The sequence below is a fragment of the Phyllostomus discolor genome, chromosome 13 (assembly GCF_004126475.2).
Source record: "Phyllostomus discolor isolate MPI-MPIP mPhyDis1 chromosome 13, mPhyDis1.pri.v3, whole genome shotgun sequence".
NCBI lineage: Eukaryota > Metazoa > Chordata > Mammalia > Chiroptera > Phyllostomidae > Phyllostomus > Phyllostomus discolor.
In genome coordinates, this window is record NC_040915.2 from 35,707,309 (window position 1) to 35,724,446 (window position 17,138).

At 49.9% G+C, this 17,138-nt stretch overlaps 1 protein-coding gene across 5 annotated transcripts in view; it reads right to left on the reverse strand.

The window, feature by feature from the left end:
* Window positions 1-16,935, reverse strand: part of FBXW11 (F-box and WD repeat domain containing 11) — a 97,296-nt gene extending 80,361 nt beyond the window's left edge. For 3 of the 5 annotated variants that reach the window (XM_036014418.1, XM_028528567.2, XM_036014416.1), the window contains exon 1: window positions 16,723-16,934. In XM_036014418.1, coding sequence (XP_035870311.1) covers window positions 16,723-16,767 — 45 coding nt within the window. In that variant the 5' untranslated portion in view covers window positions 16,768-16,934. Of the gene's footprint in view, window positions 1-7,940; window positions 8,102-16,722 lie in introns of all 5 variants that reach the window. The other 2 variants (XM_036014417.1, XM_028528566.2) reach the window with 2 other exon arrangements.
* Between the last annotated feature and the right edge of the window lie 203 nt (window positions 16,936-17,138).

Genomic DNA, 17,138 nt, shown 5'->3' on the forward strand with positions numbered 1-17,138 from the left:
CTCACCAATGTATTTTACGAAAGGTAACTTCTGCCTGGTGTGCGGAGCTCCTCCCACGTCTGCAGTTTCTAAAATTACCCAGCCTAAAATAACTTCATGCCAAATAGGCATATTTGGGGGTGACATTCTGTGCCCCTACGGTTTCTAAGCTACAAACCTGTACAGCATGTTACTGTACTAACTACTTGTAACAGTAACATAGTGATACTTGTGGGTAATTGTAACACATAATGTGTTGCATTACAATGTTACCATGGCTACAATGTACCGGGTGACAGGAATTTTCCAGCTCCATTATCAACTAATAGAGCCATCTTCATATATGTGGTCATCATTAATTGAAAACATTGTTATACAGTGCACAACTATGTAAGAAAAGTGGTTTTATTAAAAAATCACTATAAATCGTCACTTTACACACAACGTTCAGAAATGAAACCAGGCCAGAATTAGTCTTTTTGTCAAAACATGTGATTTGCATATTGCAAAACTAAACTTTGCACAAGGACAACCATGAAACCATTACTACTGTTTTCCAAAAATTAACCAGTAGATTACAAAAACGTGCAGTTAATGTCTAGAAACTGATTTATGAATAAAGTTTTTTAGAACCAGAATTTCATGCTTCAATGTAGTGTGATTTACATTACTGTCGAGGTGCACACACACACACACTCGTATCTGTGAACACGACCCATCCACTCTATACTGAAAACACCGCATCTCCTCCTCCTCACACGTGGGTCACCATCCTGCCACTTCTCCCCCGGGGAGTCCGGCAGCCCTCTCACTGGGACTGGCCCCCCGCAGCAATGCGCCCTCCAAACTGACAGGAGCACAGACCTCGCTCAAACTTCCCCAGTCGCCTCTCCTCAAACCACACCCTCCACCTTCGCCCTCCTCCAGTCCCTGCGGGGGGTGGGGGGGGGGGTGGCAGTGACAAGCTCAGCCTGTACAGCCGAGAAGACAGCAGTGGACCGACACGGCTCCGGTGACCGGGAAGGGCAAGCCCGGATTCACAAAGGCAGCCACTGCTCAGCTTCAACTTTGAGGTGAAACTAGAAATTAGTGTTTTTACATGAAATGTCTCAACTTTTAAAATCTATACAGACCAAATAAAATATATTTGTGGAGCTCTATCTATCCACAGACTACTAGTTTGTAACTTACGACCTAAAGGATAAAGTCCAAGATTTGGCTATAATCTATTTTCTTAATTTATCTACCTCCATCTCCTCACACAAGCTACCCCCCAGTAATCCAAGAACTACTGAACCTGTGCCTCCTGAAAGACAGTACCCACCGCCGCCTGCCAGCCATCGTTCATGGGGTAACAAGGGAAAACCAAAAGGCTAACAAGTTCAGAAAAATACCCTGCGATGTTACAGTTGACTCAGAACAGACATGAACTGCTGGTTCTTTTCAGATGCACTTCACAGCCCTATCCGCTGACCAGGTCCTAGAGAAGCAACGACAGACAACCCAACAGCGACCATCTCGGTCATTTTGGTTTCTAAGATACCATCCTCCACTAGAATGGAAAAAAGCTTCTTGGAGAAACAGTTGATCCCTGTCACAAAGGGCAAGTAAAAAGCCAAGAGACACACAGACTGATGGGCTCGTGTCAAAAGGAGGCAGGAGCCGCCCGGACGGGGGTCTCATTAGCCACATCTGGACACCCTGAGCATCAGTGAAGGCTGTAACAGAAGACTGGTGACACGCTCAGTGCCTGTACATCTAGGGAAGTGGGGTGACACAAACAGGAGGGAGGAGAAAGGGCGTCAGGCCGTGCGAATGCCAGCTACAAATGGTAGACGGAATGACGAACCACAATTTTGTAACTCCTATTGTAATAACTGATGTCAGAGTCGGGATGATGAAACCACTGGGTGAAAGGTCACACATACTGGAACAGCATATTTACAAGGTGCCAAACCATCCCAGGCATTCCTTTCTAATGAGCCATTGCACAGGTGAAACTGTACCTTTTTAATGGGGAGTGAGAAACCTGTCATTACGGGCCTCCCAGCTGACTCAGCGCGAGGGACACTTCACCCGTGAGGCAGCACCCTGGCCGAAACGTCCGCCTGGCTGCAGGCGGGCCTCTCACCTAACTCCCAGCTTGCGGGGTGCACAGGAGTCACAGAAGCGAGTTAAGGGCAGGGTGAGGGAACAAACCATGCTGCACCTGCTACGGGACAGCGGACTCGGCTGCCCGCCCCCGAAACCAACGCCAGGAGAAGGGGGGAAAGGCAGAGGGGCTGTTCCAAACAAACAGAAAATAAAGAAACACAGCCAAATACAAAGGGTGTGTTCTGTTTGGTTCCTGGTGTTTTGGGTTCTTTTCTTTTTTCCAAGGGGGAAGGGGACTACTAGAAAAGACATTCTTGGGACAATTAAGAAAATTTATATTTACCTGAAAATTTAATATTACATTATGGAATTAGGTTCATTTTCTTAGGCATAAAAATAGTACTATGGTTTTGTATAAAATAGTATTGTGGTATATGTATAAAAATATATGACTATAGCCCTGGCTGGGTGGCTCAGTCAGTTGGAGTGTCGTCCCGTACACCAAAAGGTTTATAGGTTCGATCCCCAGTCAGAGCATGTGCCTGGGTTGTGGGTTCGATCCCCAGTAGGGGCTCATACAGGAGGCAACCGATTGATGTCTGTCTCTCTCTCTCGGATCAATGAAAAAATATCCTCAGACAAGGGTTTTAAAAATGGCTGTGTGTAACATGTGGTTGTATGAAGATGTGTGCGCACACACACACACACACACACACAGCCCTGCGACTGTGGTTTGAGAGAAAGGAACGTGCTGCCCGTATTCTCAGGAGACACCTGCTGGAATGTCTAGAGGGTGAAGTAGCATGTTTTCATCTTACTTTCAAATTTCTGACAACAAACAAGGGTATTATTTGGAAACAGAAACGCAGAAGAGGAAGAAGAGAGAGGGAGGGAAGGCGGGAGTAAAAGGAGGGAAGGAAGGAGGGAGAAGGGGAGAAAGACGGGAGGGGAGAGGAGGGAGGGAGGGACTGTGGGGGGAAGAGAAATGATCCCAAGATGCCAAAAATGTCAGTAATTGTTGAATCTGGGTGGAGGGTATACAGGGTTTGTTGTACTGGTTTCCCCCACCAACTCTTCAATGTATGTGAAATTTTTAAAAAAGTTACAGGGAATAAAAGAGAAGGCCAATTAAAGCAGTCAGCTGAAAACGCACCGCACAGAACACCCCGAGAGCGTCGGGACAGGGAGCACTCTCCAGCGGCCCGGAGAGCAGGGGCCACGGCAGGGCGCTGGAGGGCCACGTGGGGGGTGCTGTCCACCAGGAGTCTGTCCGGACCGCCCCCCACGCGGCACGACGCACACCCTGAGCTATCCTTCACGGAATTACGCGTAGCAGCCAAGACCGGAAACGACCGACGCCTGTGCGTGTGCCCATCCAGGCTGCTGTCGCACGCCGCAGCGCACGCACGGATCCGGGTGCATCGTGTCAGCCTTTAAATCTGCTCAGAAACACGAGTGAGCGCTCTTTGGGAACTGATATGAAAGATGATCGTGTCATACTTGACATTTTAGGAAAATCAAGGTGCAGAACTACGAGGCTGAGCAGGTGGAGCTACAAAGAAGGAGCGGGACACTTCATCTTCTGGTGCTTCTTTCGGCCCCTTACGAAGTCTGTGCCACGGGCACATGCAATGTACTCAAACTATTTTTCGTTAAGTATTGACTGACTGTAGCTGTAATGAACTCTTCGCACCTCCATGCTGTTATCACCAAAACCTAATTACAGTGCAGTCACGGCTCGCCTGGGACCTGGGGGCTGAAGTCAGTGCGCAGGGTAAAGTGGCACACGGTAAAACTCTGCCTTGGCAATCCCTTAAGCGTGTGCCACTCAGGACCGACACCCCACCTCAGTAACTCCAACACGGCTCCCTTTCACCCCAGCACACGGACACTGCGCCGTTTCTCCAGCTGACCAGGGGCGAGGCATCTGGCCTGCGCCTGGGCCTAGCGTGATGTTACAAATGTGAGTCTTTAAAACACTGCACTCACGCCTGTCATAGCTGGGTGAGAAGCGTTCAGGAACCGAGACTGGGCCAGAGGAGAGCAGGTTTCCATTTCTGTCTCACACGTGACGCTGAACCTTCACTGCTTAGGTTCTTTTCCCCTGGTTTTGGTCACCAGATGCATAGAATTGAATTTGCATAAATGAGAATGTATAGTGAGAATTTGCATAAATGAGAACTAAGAATGTATAATGACAACATGGAGTTTTTTAACAACAAAAAAAAAACAAACAAAAAAACACTTCAAAAAATGGTACCTCCGTTAATTAAACAAACCACCACAGCGGAGAAGAAAACACAACCCAAGCATCATGGGCTAACTTGCTGGCTGGGGACCCGCTGAACAGAATTCCCAGATCAAGACGGAAAAACAGAGCTGTGAGTTCTTTGTCAGCATCACATGGGATCTGCAAGGTCACATGACCCCAGCTGCAGCATTCCCACACACCGACACACCGAGTCCTCGCCCTGCACACCGAGCACCTTCCACCCCTCGGTAGCGCCGGCTGCCACGGAGGCTATATAAACACTCTCAAGTCTTCCTAGCCCTGCTCTCTCTGGGGAGCTCCAGATCAATACCCCTACCAGACACTTCCCCTCTTAGAGGGTTCAGCCATTAGGCAACTCAGATCCCTGACAAACTCTTAATGAACTGAACTCATTCTTTCTCAACCCCCCACCCCACCCCAGCCAATCTGCTCTTCTAGTGTTTCACACTAGAAAGAGAAAAGCATCCCTCCTGGTGCCCAAGCCAAAATCTAAAATTCATTCTCCGTTGCATCTGTGCCCTGCCCCTACAAACGACCCCCAAGTCCTGTGGATCCTACCGCCACGTCCCGCTAAAGCGTGCCCACCCCCACCACGGCCACTGTCAACGCCCTGGTCTGCCTTCATCATCGACCTCTTGAACTAACTGGTCTCCCTGCCACGGTCTCTTCAATCCATCTTGCACACACCTGAAAAGTCAACAGCCAAATACAAATTTAGTTACATTATTTTTCTACCAATATTTTAAAAACAGAAGAAGCAAGAACAAGTCCCAAAGTAATGACATAGTAAGCTGAAAACAAGTTCATTTAATAATAACCTGATGTAATGCAAAGAGGCTGTATCACCAGGTGTATTTTTCATGAGCGTGTTCCTACTCTAACCCACACTGCATGGCCAACTTAAATAAGCGACTGTGTGTGTCGACAGAGAGAGGCCACAGGGCAGCCAGGAAAATGGCTGCAACTGCCCTCTTAGGGTCAAAAACGCACAGAGAATGGAGCACGGCGGTGACAAAGTGACCTGACGGAGAGCAGCCTCCCAGACCTGGAGGAGCACACTCAACCTGAATTCACCAGCACGTCCGAAAAACAAGTGCCTGATCGGAAAAGCATTTGGGAAGTGAAAGCCAGCAGAGGCCAAAAGAAGGGGTTCTGTCCTCAGGAAGAGCCATGCACCCCCAAGTAGTCCCTGTCCAGCAAACACCTCAGTGCCCTAGCTGGGCCCACACCGACGAAGGTGACGAACCAGCTGACCTGGTGGGTCAAGTCCACCTGCGTGAAGGGAATATTCCACAGTCAACTGGCTTGAGTCCCGGGTTTCTTACTCGAGAAATTAAGCTGGCACATTAATCAGAACCAAGTAAGCAAACGTACTTATCAGAAAAGTTTGCATTACCCATGACAACAAGCATGTATTATGAAATAATAAACTGGGACTCTGGCTGTACACACCAGTCTTGCACAGACGGTTAATGGAGGCCAAACCCTGGGATACGAGGTGCCTGGAGCACGCTGCCCAGGTCAGCTTTCTGGGGGTGTTAAACCAAGGACCAGACCCAGGAGAAAGGTAAGTTCTGAAGCTGTATCCGTGGCTATTTGGATGTAAATTAAAATTAAAAATTTAGCGCCTCACTTAGAGAAACACAGTTCCAAATAGCCAGACGTGGCTGGCTAGCAGCTACCACGCGGGGCCGCACAGACACGGAGCCTGCCCGTGGGCACGGCAAGTTCTGCTGGCCCCCGCGCCCCGGAAGACGGCCTTCGGCAACCCTACGGCGAGTCCCCTTGGGGAACCAGCCGACAGGCGGCCCTGGGCGGCTCGCGGGACCTGAGAGCTAGACTGTTTCCACGGAAGGGGAGAGACGCCGAACAATGGCTGTTTCCTTTGTCTGTGCGGTGACTTCTCCAAGTCGGAACGCGCGTCTGGCCTGCAGGGTCTGTGGCCCTCCTTTTGTCACGGGTGACACTCTCAGCGAGAAGCGGCATGTAGCACAGAGGCTAGAAGCACCTTCTCTGAGGCCAGATTGCCTGGAAACACATCTCGTCCCTGTCTCTTACTAGATGCGTGACCTCGAACAGGTCCTTTAGCTACTCCGTGCTTCCGTTTCCTCGTCAGTAAGTAGAAATAACGGAGCCTCCCTCCCCACCTCACTGGGCAGCTGTGAAAACGCGTTTGGACATGGAGAGTGTCCAGAGCTGTGCTCAGTACGGAGTCGGGCCCAGGAAGCAGTAACTGCTGTTATCTCTCGCCCCACCGCCGTCCCGCCAGCTCTCCCGCCAGCTCTCCCGACGACACGCGCTGAAAATGCTCACCTAGGAGCGTTAGCAGCAAACAGAAAGGAATTAAACTAAAAGGATCACAAAGTCAAAGTATCCGTCTATGATAAAAAGAACTTACTTTATTTTAAAAGATTTATTTATTTTTAGTGATGGAGAAGGGAGGAAGAAAGAGAGGGAGAAACATCAGTGTGTGGTTGCCTCTCACGTGCCCCCTACCGAGGACCTGGCCTGCAGCCCAGGCATGCACCCTGACTGGGAATCGAACGGGCGACCCTTTGGTTCGCAGGCTGGCACTCACTCAATCCACTGAGCCACAGCAGCCAGGGCAAAAAAGAACTTTTTAAACATTACAGGGAATGGGTAATCTGGAGAAAATATTAAATACCAAAGTAAAGGCACATTTGCAAGAGAGTTGCCTGACAAAGACCTGCTTGCAAGGCTAACAACCCAGAGGTCAAAAGAAGTCTGCATAATAAGCCACTGAGCTATTTAAATAACCAATAAAAACTCAGGAGGAACTGAAAGAACACAAGTTTGAGTTAACTAGACCAGGCGACACTTCCCCGCATAGAACACGTTTGGACCTTTAAACTCCCTGCTTCGCTCACTCTCCCGAAGTTACCTGTGTGTCTGCTCAATGGCCTGTCTGCAGACCTCCCAATTTCCCCACGAAGTCGGGCGCGCACCAGACACAAGGCAAACACCCGCCACCCCGCCATCTGCCACGCGCTCTCCGAGAAACCTGCCGCAGCGCACCGCACCGTGCTCTCGCGGGAAGGCCGTGCTGAACGCCCAGGAGCTGATGTACGCACACAGTCCCGAGCTTAAAGCCTGGCTCTGCCGTTTCCCTGCCGTGCGCTTCCGAGCTTCCCGGCACTGTCTGCAGAAGCGGGCGCAGCACGCGCCAGCTGAGCAGGAGGCATGTGTGCAGAACCAAGTGCCTGGCACTTAGCAGGTGCTCAATGAACAGCTGTTTTTAAGAAGACCTTCCTTTAAATGGGAACTGCAAAACCTACTTTGAGGAGGTATTAACTATAAATCGTGAGCTAATACCTCAAAATTATCATTTGTTTTCCCTACTTTACAAGCTATTCCCCAAACCAAGCTCCCCGCTGGGCTATTACCATAAACCATTCAAGCCTTTAATGAAAGTAACTGCACTTCTCACACTGCAGCCGAGTGTCTGCGAGCACTTCCGCCACGACCCGGGACCTGCAGTGGCCCACACCCACGCAGGACGCTGAAGCCAAACAACTTGAAGTTTCCTCCGGAAAGCGGGCTTCCACAAAATTAAACAAGACAGGCAGGGGCTTACCTGGGAAACACTCTGCGCTCCAGATCCACCAATCCCGAACGAATGGGGGACTCCCGCTCAGACTAGTCTGAGACGAGACGGCGGCCAAGCAGCTTCCCAGATGCTTTCCGTTTACTGAATCCAGCTTTCTTCCACAAAATCCCAAACATGCACTTCGGTAACTGTTGAAAGACAGAAAGCAATCCATACACCCACCGTGGCACCAGCGGCAAAGTTCAGCCACCGAGAAGCGGAAGGCAGGGTCGGCGGAGCGGTGGATCTGAGGCGCAGAAAGAGCGCTGCGGCCCCCAGCACGCCTGGAGGGCCCAGCAGCGCCCCGCCTCTGCGTGGAGAGGAGGCTAAGACACTCTAGATGGCAAAGGCTTACGTCCCTATTATTAATATTCACTATGACAAATAACACGCAGTTTCCAAATGAGAGCAGCTAAAAGCTTACACCATTATCCACATAAATTGTCCCGGACCATTCAGCTACAACGAACTTGCTTAGCCATTTCCTAAGACAGCTCCTCCGCCGTTACAAAAAGACTGTCAGCCAAAACCAAGGATGATGGGAGGGCTCCAATACCTCCCGATAAAGGCATTTATTTAAGTGCCCAACAAGGTATCTTTTGGTTTGCAACACACCCAAACCTTCCCTCAGCTGAAGTACGGCCATTTGAAAGCACAGCATACTTTTAAGAATGTACTTTTGATCCAATAAAGGCCAATCCCCACAATGGCCAGTCATTGAGTAAACTAGGGAAAATAATACAGCACGCTAATAAATAATTTACTGGATGACACCTTTAGTAACATAAGCCCAACCCACATTATATGAAAATTCTTTTACTACCGTGCCAACTTTTCTATTAGATTGGAAATTCCAAACAAACTGTAGGGGAGAGAGAAAAGGGCATTCAACAGAGTGACACAGATAAAAACTTCAAAGACTGTGACCTTTCTTGCACATAATTTTCTACTTCCTCAACTGCCATGCCATTGCAAAAATACTCCTACAGCAATTAAAAAGTAATTACAATGCCTCCCTGGACCGAAGGGCTACTCATGGGCCAGGCCCTTTCCAGTCATTACTCATTTAATTCTCAAGTGATGAGAAGAAAGAACTTGCCAGAGTCCCCCACCTACTAGGTGGTACAGCCCCAGCCCTTGACACAGAGCACAGCTGCACCCAAGTCCACGGATCCGAAGGGGCCAGGATTCCAGGGGCAGAGGGAACCAGGCTCTGCTCTCAAAGGCCCCAAGTCCATCCACGTGAACGGGGAACAGAAAAGGAAACACAGAAGATTCAGGACTTCAGCCTCGCTGAACTAAAACACAACTGGACCGGAGGAGCCATCCGCAAACAGCTGCCTCCCTACTCCTCCCCATTTAAAAAGCATTTCATTGACGAAATGCCATGGAAATCTACGGCCTACACAATTAGCGTTACAACAGAGCACAGTACAATGTTCCCCAACTAGGCTCCGTGTTTACAAGCAAAGAGTGTGTCTCTGACAGACAACCTCAGGTCTGGCTGAAACACAGGGATTTTTAAATTCCAAGATATGTTAATACATCCTAAGCAATGACTAAAGATGCTCTGATTTTTCAAGCTGCAGGCAAAGCATCTCAAGTGAATGAAACACCAGTTAGTGGCCAACCTCCCCAGAACAATCAGATGGAAATATCTCAATGCCCAAATCAAGGAAAATCCCAAGCAAAGTTATTAGTGCTCACGTTTTTCCTATTAAGTGATATTACTCTGGCGACTAAGAATAAACTGGGAGCCCCATTTTAATAAAAGCAGCTATGGTGAGCTGTGGCTAGTAGCTAATTAAGGCAATATACTCCGTTTTTCAAAACATACCTTACTGGTGCAACGAAAGAGCAAACCACAACCTCGACAACCGGACCGGCGAACTCATTTCTGAACCTCTTGAATTGTCAGGCCTCGTCCCTGTATTACTGAGTCAACTCCCCCCTCTGCCCTTCACGTTAACATGGACTGAACGCCTGGCCGGTGGAAGGCCTTGAGCTAGAGACGCACAGATGCACAGACGGACAGACGCAGAGATGAACCTGCGCCAGCCCAGGAGTGTCAAGACCAGAATCTTCCTGCCCTCGGTCCCTCTCTTTGGAAATCTCCCAAGCGATCATTTCGCAGAACCGAAATAAGTTTGATTATTAGTTCTCACAAGTGGTTCAGCGTTCTCAATGTAACTCTTAAATAAGAGATGAAAAAGTACTCCAGTTCCCTTTTTCTCAGGAGTAGGGCTCTCACGTAGTTTTTCTCCTCCTTCTGCGGATCAGCAGCTCGCCACCAGGGGACGGTTTCCCAGATGCCTCATGACACTGATGCGTGCACACCTCTCTCCTTACAGGGACTTTTCTTCATGTTACAAGTTCATGTTCCCCTGTTGCTACTTCACGGCCTTGCACCCGGTGAAGTCCTCCTCCTGGTTAACTAACCCTGAGAGGGAATTTCCTAAAAATGCTTCCTGCTGACATCACACGCAGAACTCTGTAATCTTTGAAGTTCACTGAGACAACGTAAGGGCCAGCGGGAGATACCCCGCTGGAGCGGCAGGTCTTCCTGGTTCGCCTCTCGTTTGCCTACACAGACAAACTTCCTGTTGGGCAACTGCCACCAGCAGAAACTAACCGAGGGTGGCGAGCTGCCTCTTGATCAGCAGGTTCTCCCCTTTGTCAACCCTTCCGTGAACAACCCAAATACGGCTCGGGAGGGAATCTTGTGCTGTGCTCACCGCTCAGCCTGTTAAAGGTCAAAGTCATCAGCTTTGCTAAAAGAACAAGAAGTCAAAAATGCTAAGCCGATCAAACACAAATCACAATGCTCGGTGTTAATACAACTGATCACCCATCTCCTTCCACTGGGAAACCTCAGACAGGGCTGGGAGGGTTCTCTCTGGTCAGAGCCCAGTCCAGGGATGTCTACCTAACTGGCAGTTCCTAGTCATTTTAACTGCACTTCCCAGATTTCCAAGACAACGCTGTAGAACTTTGTCAGTTTCCCGAAAGATCCCTGAATACATGTATGCCTAAAAGCAACTGAACTTTAGGCCTCTGTAAAGCTTCATAAATAAATACACACACAGCTGGGGGGGGGGGGGGGGGGCGGGGATTAAACCCTCTTCACACCATCTGTCTCCACTGTGCTCTCTGTACAAGCGCGGTCCCTGAACTCAGGGACCTCTGGATGCAGCCTCTGCACGGGGAAAGTTAGTCCGCGGGCAGGCGCCTCGCCTCGCAGGCATCGCTCAGGCAACCCGTAATCCTCCCAACAGCGCGCAGCGGTGACTACATCTTCTTATCTTTACAGATAAGAAAATCAGAAGGCCAACTTCCTTAAGTCCACACAGCTGGCAAGTGACAACGCTGTGAGACAAATCCGGTGTTTCACTCTGAGGCCCTTGCCCTTTCTGCTAGGTCACGCTGCTGAAAGGCCACAGGATCCTTAGGACTTATCGCCTGTGTGGCCGGTTCACATCAACAGCTACAAAAGGAGCGTGGGTTTCCTCAGTGCTTCGCGGTCCACCGCGCCCTGGGATGTACAGAAGTCAGCCTGCACGTGAGTCAAGCTCTGTCCACACGCCGGCCTCCCCTTCCCCCTTACCGGTCTCTTCTCCTCTCTCCACATCCACCCTTGTCGTGAGGCTGTCCAAAGGAAATCTTCAAACAGTTTCACAACATGGGAAAAAACCCCTAATGTTAATGTAAATCAGTTAATATCTAGTACACACCTACGTGCTAAGCTTTAGGAAGGACTGATTCAAAGGACAGTCGGATGCAGCCTCTGGAAGGGAAGCTCAGACGTGACCAGAAGGCTTTCGAGAAACGGGGAAGTGTAAGCCCCGTAGGAGTCGGGAACGGATTACTACGAGAATTAGTGATACACGCGGGCATTTCCAGAAACAAGGGCTGAGACACAAGCAGACGGCAATAATGCATATAAACAATCAACCAAAAATCCAGCACAACATTTACCAAACACCTGCTACAAGAAGGCGCTGTGAGGAGTCTCTCATTCGGCAGGGGACACAGGCCGGAAACTGGATGCTAGCCCGGAGCCTGTGGAGGGCCACGAGACAAACACCCAGTGCAGAACCCGTTCCCTTCATTTGACAGTGATGACCACGGAGGCGCTGCTGCAGACACAAAACCCCAGCGGTGCCTGCCACCCTAACATACACCCACATCAAGAAGGGGCACCTGAACTGGTCTGAGGGAACAGGACTTTGTCAGCGTAGCTAAAAGAGAGAATTGCCGAGACCTGACCTAAGCTAATTTAGCCAGAGAGCCGACTATTATATTAGGTCCTTCCGGAAAATATGATTAGCCTTCAATATGTGGGCTTAGGTCAGTTCATGTTGGTCGGTGCTTGCGGAAGCAGCAGCGTGATCTGAATCGGGAGAAGCAGGTCCTCCAAGCTTTGGCTGGGACACATGGTAAGTGGGAAACGTGGGAAGCAAAGCCAGAAGGGAGGCTGCAATTGGAGTTCGAGGACTTGAAATGCTTTGTTTCCCTTAGAAGTGTGCCCGTCACCGTCACCGTCACCGAGTGACATGCAGGACCCCAGGCCCCTCCCAGCACGGAGGAGTGAGCCTCTGTGGCTCGGAGGGACGGACACACGTGCTGCTCTGTGCGCCTGGGTGACGGGGTCCTGGGCCGACTCTCCGCCTTCCAGGCACAGCAGTGGGGGCCGAGAGCGCCGAGACTGGCGTGCAGGGTCGCGTTCTCCCCGCCAGATGCGAGAGCGCATCCAACCCACTGCAAACCCAGGGGCCGAAACTGCGGCGTTTCAGCCACAGCCTCTCGAGGCACGTCAGTGAGCTCTGTACATGCGCACACCGTTCACTCACTTGGACCCTACCTAACCCTGTCTCTATTTAACCTGCACGAGGTGAATCAGCACAGGGCCGGACCTGGATGAGGCTAAGTGACAGCGACACCCAACTCCGTAAAGCAGTCACTCGACAATCCCACCTGCTCCACTTTAGAAGCCAGTGATAGGAAGGGGGCGGGTATCCAAACAAAGAAAAAATGTTTTTCCCAATATCTCCACTTGTTTCTTTCATCTCCGTGGCTTTGTGGCCTGCCTTTCTCCAATAGCTCTGAAAACAGCATCGATAACCACACGTTCTTAATAGGGTCCGATATACTTGACCTACATGACTGCATTTAACAAGCAAGACAGCCACTCAGGCATAACACAGAAGGGAAATGGCTCACTTAAGGTCACTTAGCAAAGAGGGGAGCCATTCAACGGATAACAATAGAGCACCAACTGCCCATTAGTTTTGAAAAGGTGGGGGGGAGGATGAGTTCACGCACCCCCCCCCCCAGAGGAGGTAGGATTACCTTTCCTAGGCTTTCAACACCAACTTCTGCCACCTTCTATTAGAAGATTACCCACCTTCCCGTCCCAATTAGCAGCTCCCTGAGTGCTTTCCAGTAATGAGGGCCCCATATCCTAATGCGAGCATTAATAAACATCATGTGATACACAATGCACGGTTTTCTCGCCTTCCGGTGAAGTGCACCAGACACAGCCTGGTGAACTTGGTACAGCTAAAATTGGTTACTACTTTTCTACCTCATTAATAATAATGAAGCTGGTTTGCCAAAGGCAGAAGTTTGGAAAAACAGTCCCACAAACAAGGTCTATATTGGGCCAATATAAGGCCATAAAAGTCATTTGGTGGTTAAATTATTTACCATCAGCCATTGCAAGTACAATGATCTCAATCGAAAGTATCTAGTCCTCGCTCAAGGCTGAATCCAAGGAGGCCGCTCTGGTGGAGAAGCGCTCTTTGTGGACCCAGCCTCGGGCAGGAGGAAGGATCACAACAGGGTTTTATTCTGGGAGTTGTCATTGCTCTGCCACCAGCTTTATTTCCTAGTCAACTAAAAAAAGCACAAAAAAAAAAAAAAAAGAAAAAGGAGAGAGAATCAAAATGAAAGAAAGGAACAGAACGAAGAGGAAGAGACTGGAGACACCCCAGACCTGTCTGTTCCCCCTCTCTAGCACAGCCCGCTCTGCAGCACCGAGCGCCCGTTACCCCGCTGACCGAGAGGCTCGGCGCTGGTGCAGGCCGCGCATCACAAATATTTGAGCACTGAATCTGACTCATAAACATCTAAAAATATTCCATGCTTTAGGCTTTCAAAACACCATCCGTTTTAACCCCTTCCGCTCCTTCCATCGTGTTTGTTTTGAAACCAATGTAAAATCTTATTTTTAATGCATTGATTGTTAGAGAGGGAGAGAAACATGGATTTTTATTGTTCCAACTTGATTTACACAGTCATTGGTTGATTCTTGTATGTGCCCTGACCGGGGATCAAACCCGCAACCTTGGTGTATCTCGACAAAGCTCTAATCAACTGAGCGACTCAGCCAGGGCTGTAAAAATTGTTTTTAACCTACTTCTGCACACTGTAATGAAAATACAGTGAATACAAGGAAACCACATGCAATTAGATTTTAAGGCTTTATCATTCCTACATCTGATCCTGGATTTACTAAATCGGTTGTTAAGTATTTGTGCTATCTACTACACTAAAATAAATACATATATGTTTATGAAAAGGGTTGCCTGAGAGCCTTAACAGAGATCCTTTTGAGGGAGTATCAAAATCCATACATAAAAAGCCACTTTAAAATTGATCTAAACAACTACTAAACTCTTTGTTAAATTTCCTAAGTGTCCAATTTATAATGTCCTTAAAAGGCTGAAATATCTTTTCTGATCATAGACAAATACAATCATGTAAAATCAAAACATTTTTAGGTTATAAAGATAGAAAGCCAGTAAATTTAGGCGAAAGATTTTTTTTAACCATACACCCACACCTAATGGATTACACTGTATTTCTTCTAATTCTTTTGAAAATATTTAGTTATTTTTTAAATGAATATGAGAGGGGCACAAAACAGCCAGTGTCAAAGAGGCACCAAGATACAATTTTTCAATTTTGAAGTACTCCTGTTTTAAGTACATGTACTGTAAGTACATCCATAAGAATAGGTACTGCATTTGTAATTCTAATTAAGATGTTTTACCAAAATAACCTACCAAAACTGCAGAATGTCAAAGGCTTGATAAATTAGGGAGAAAAAAATTACTTAATAAATGAAAATGAAATAAAAACCCACATGTGACAGTATCCCTTAGAAAGCAACCACACGTGCACACACACACACACAAATCTGAAACTACTAGAGTTTTTTTTTTTTTACAGTTCTCAAGAATGCTGGAGAAATGTAGTTCTGTGGATTATGCGAAGGACAGCAAATAAGAACGTGCCTCCCTATTTAAGCCACTGTACTTCCATTTTTAAAACATGTATCTCAACTCCCCAGATACCATCATCCACAGAAGCCATGCGGCCATCCAACAGACTTTCAGTGTCACCATTTATTATTTATAGCATTAAATGGGGGAAGTGGCTCTGATGTCACCGACCCTACCCAGTGGAATCACTGACTCAATAAGCATTTTCACACTGGAGAAAACCTGGCTAGGGAAACATTTTGCTGGGTGAAGTAGATTCGTTCACCTTTCCTCTGGATCCTGGGGGCAAGTTGTTACCTTGTTAGGGGAGATACAAAGAAACTGTCGAGGTTTCCACAGGAAGAAACCCTGGGCTTGTCCATTTGCCGAGGCAATGACTTCCTCCACAGCCCAGTCCGATTTCCCTAACGCTCAAACGGGCAGGTAATAGATCTGCCGTATTTTCTTTCTCCCACCCAATCATCCCCCAATTAGCAAATCCTACTAAGCCAATCTCTCATGGACCTGTTTCTGAAAACCCCTGCTGGCTCCACGACCTAAGGGGGCAAGGGGCTGGGGGTGTCTGCGGGGGCGAGGGCGTCTGGCCTGGCTGCCAGTGGTCTCCACCCCAAGAGTGACCGCTTCCCCAGGGGCTCAGGATTCCCCTTTCCCGTTTCTTTCCTTTATTTCATTATTATTTCTCTTTTTGAGAAGAAAGAACTGGCGGCAGTCATGAGGACAACCCCTCCCCCCCTCCTCCCCAATTTCCCAAAGCAGCTCTGGAAAACGTGAAGTTACGGTTGCCCTTTCCTGGGAGATGGAATCCAGAGGACCTGGGGCCTTGCTATGCGAACATCCCTCCCGGCCCAGTAGGAAACCCTTTGTCCCAGAAGCTGGACATCACTGGGGTCCGGGAAAGAGGCCCCTAATCCGTCACAGCCTCCAACCCCAGAGCTTCCACCTCCACCCCTGGTAGGGCTTCTCCCGGCATCTACACAGCCCTAGATTGTTGGGGAGAGGGTGCTGAGACCCCCACTGGGACGCGGAGGCCCGAGGCCCGGACCGATCTCCCCCCGACCCCCTCCCACCACCGTCTCACTCGGCCTGAGTGGGGCTTGCAAGAGCGGTGCAGGCCTGGGCCGAAGAAACAGAGGAGGAAAATAAAGAAAGAAATCCACTTCTAAGAGGAGGATGAGACGCCAGAGCGAGTGTGCGCTCAGGCCACAGCGTTAGCGAGCGAGGGTCGTTCGAGAGATGGGCCCGGAGACAGGACAGGGGGAGGGAGAACCGAGGGGCAGCAGGGGGCCGGGCCAGCTCCGGCCTGAGATCTCTGGGGATCCGAAGAAACCGCGCCGGGCCCCAGGCCAGGGAAGGCGGGGGGCCCAAGCCCGGGCCGAGGCGGCGGGGAAGGGCCAAGGGCCGGCCTCGCGCCGGACGCTGAGGTGGGCAGGCCCGCCCGGGGCCCGACGGACAGAAGAACAGACGGTCCAGCGGGCCGCACTCACCATGAGCTCGATGGTCTTGTCCTCAATCACCGAGTCGGGCTCCATGGCGGCCCCGGCGGCCCCGCCTCGCTCTCCCGGCGCAGCAGCGAACCGCCCGGGCGGAGGAGGCGACGGCGGAGGCGGCAGAGGCGGAGGCGGTACTCGCACCCACTCTAGCTGCCAGCCCGCCCGGGCCGCCGGCAGCTCCGCCCTCGTCCTCCGCGAACGCAGTACGCAGAGCGAGGACTACAGCTCCCAGCAGGCGCCGCGGGCTCCGCAGAGCCTTGTGGGAGCGAGAAGCCGGCGCCGGGCCATTCCCTCCTGGCAGCCCGAAGCTGAATTCTGAGCCGAGGGTAGCACTGGAGAGAGAATGCGGGACGTGCAGACCTAAAGCAGTAAGGGCTCCCTCCAGGCGGAGCCTCGAGAGTTCCGGAACT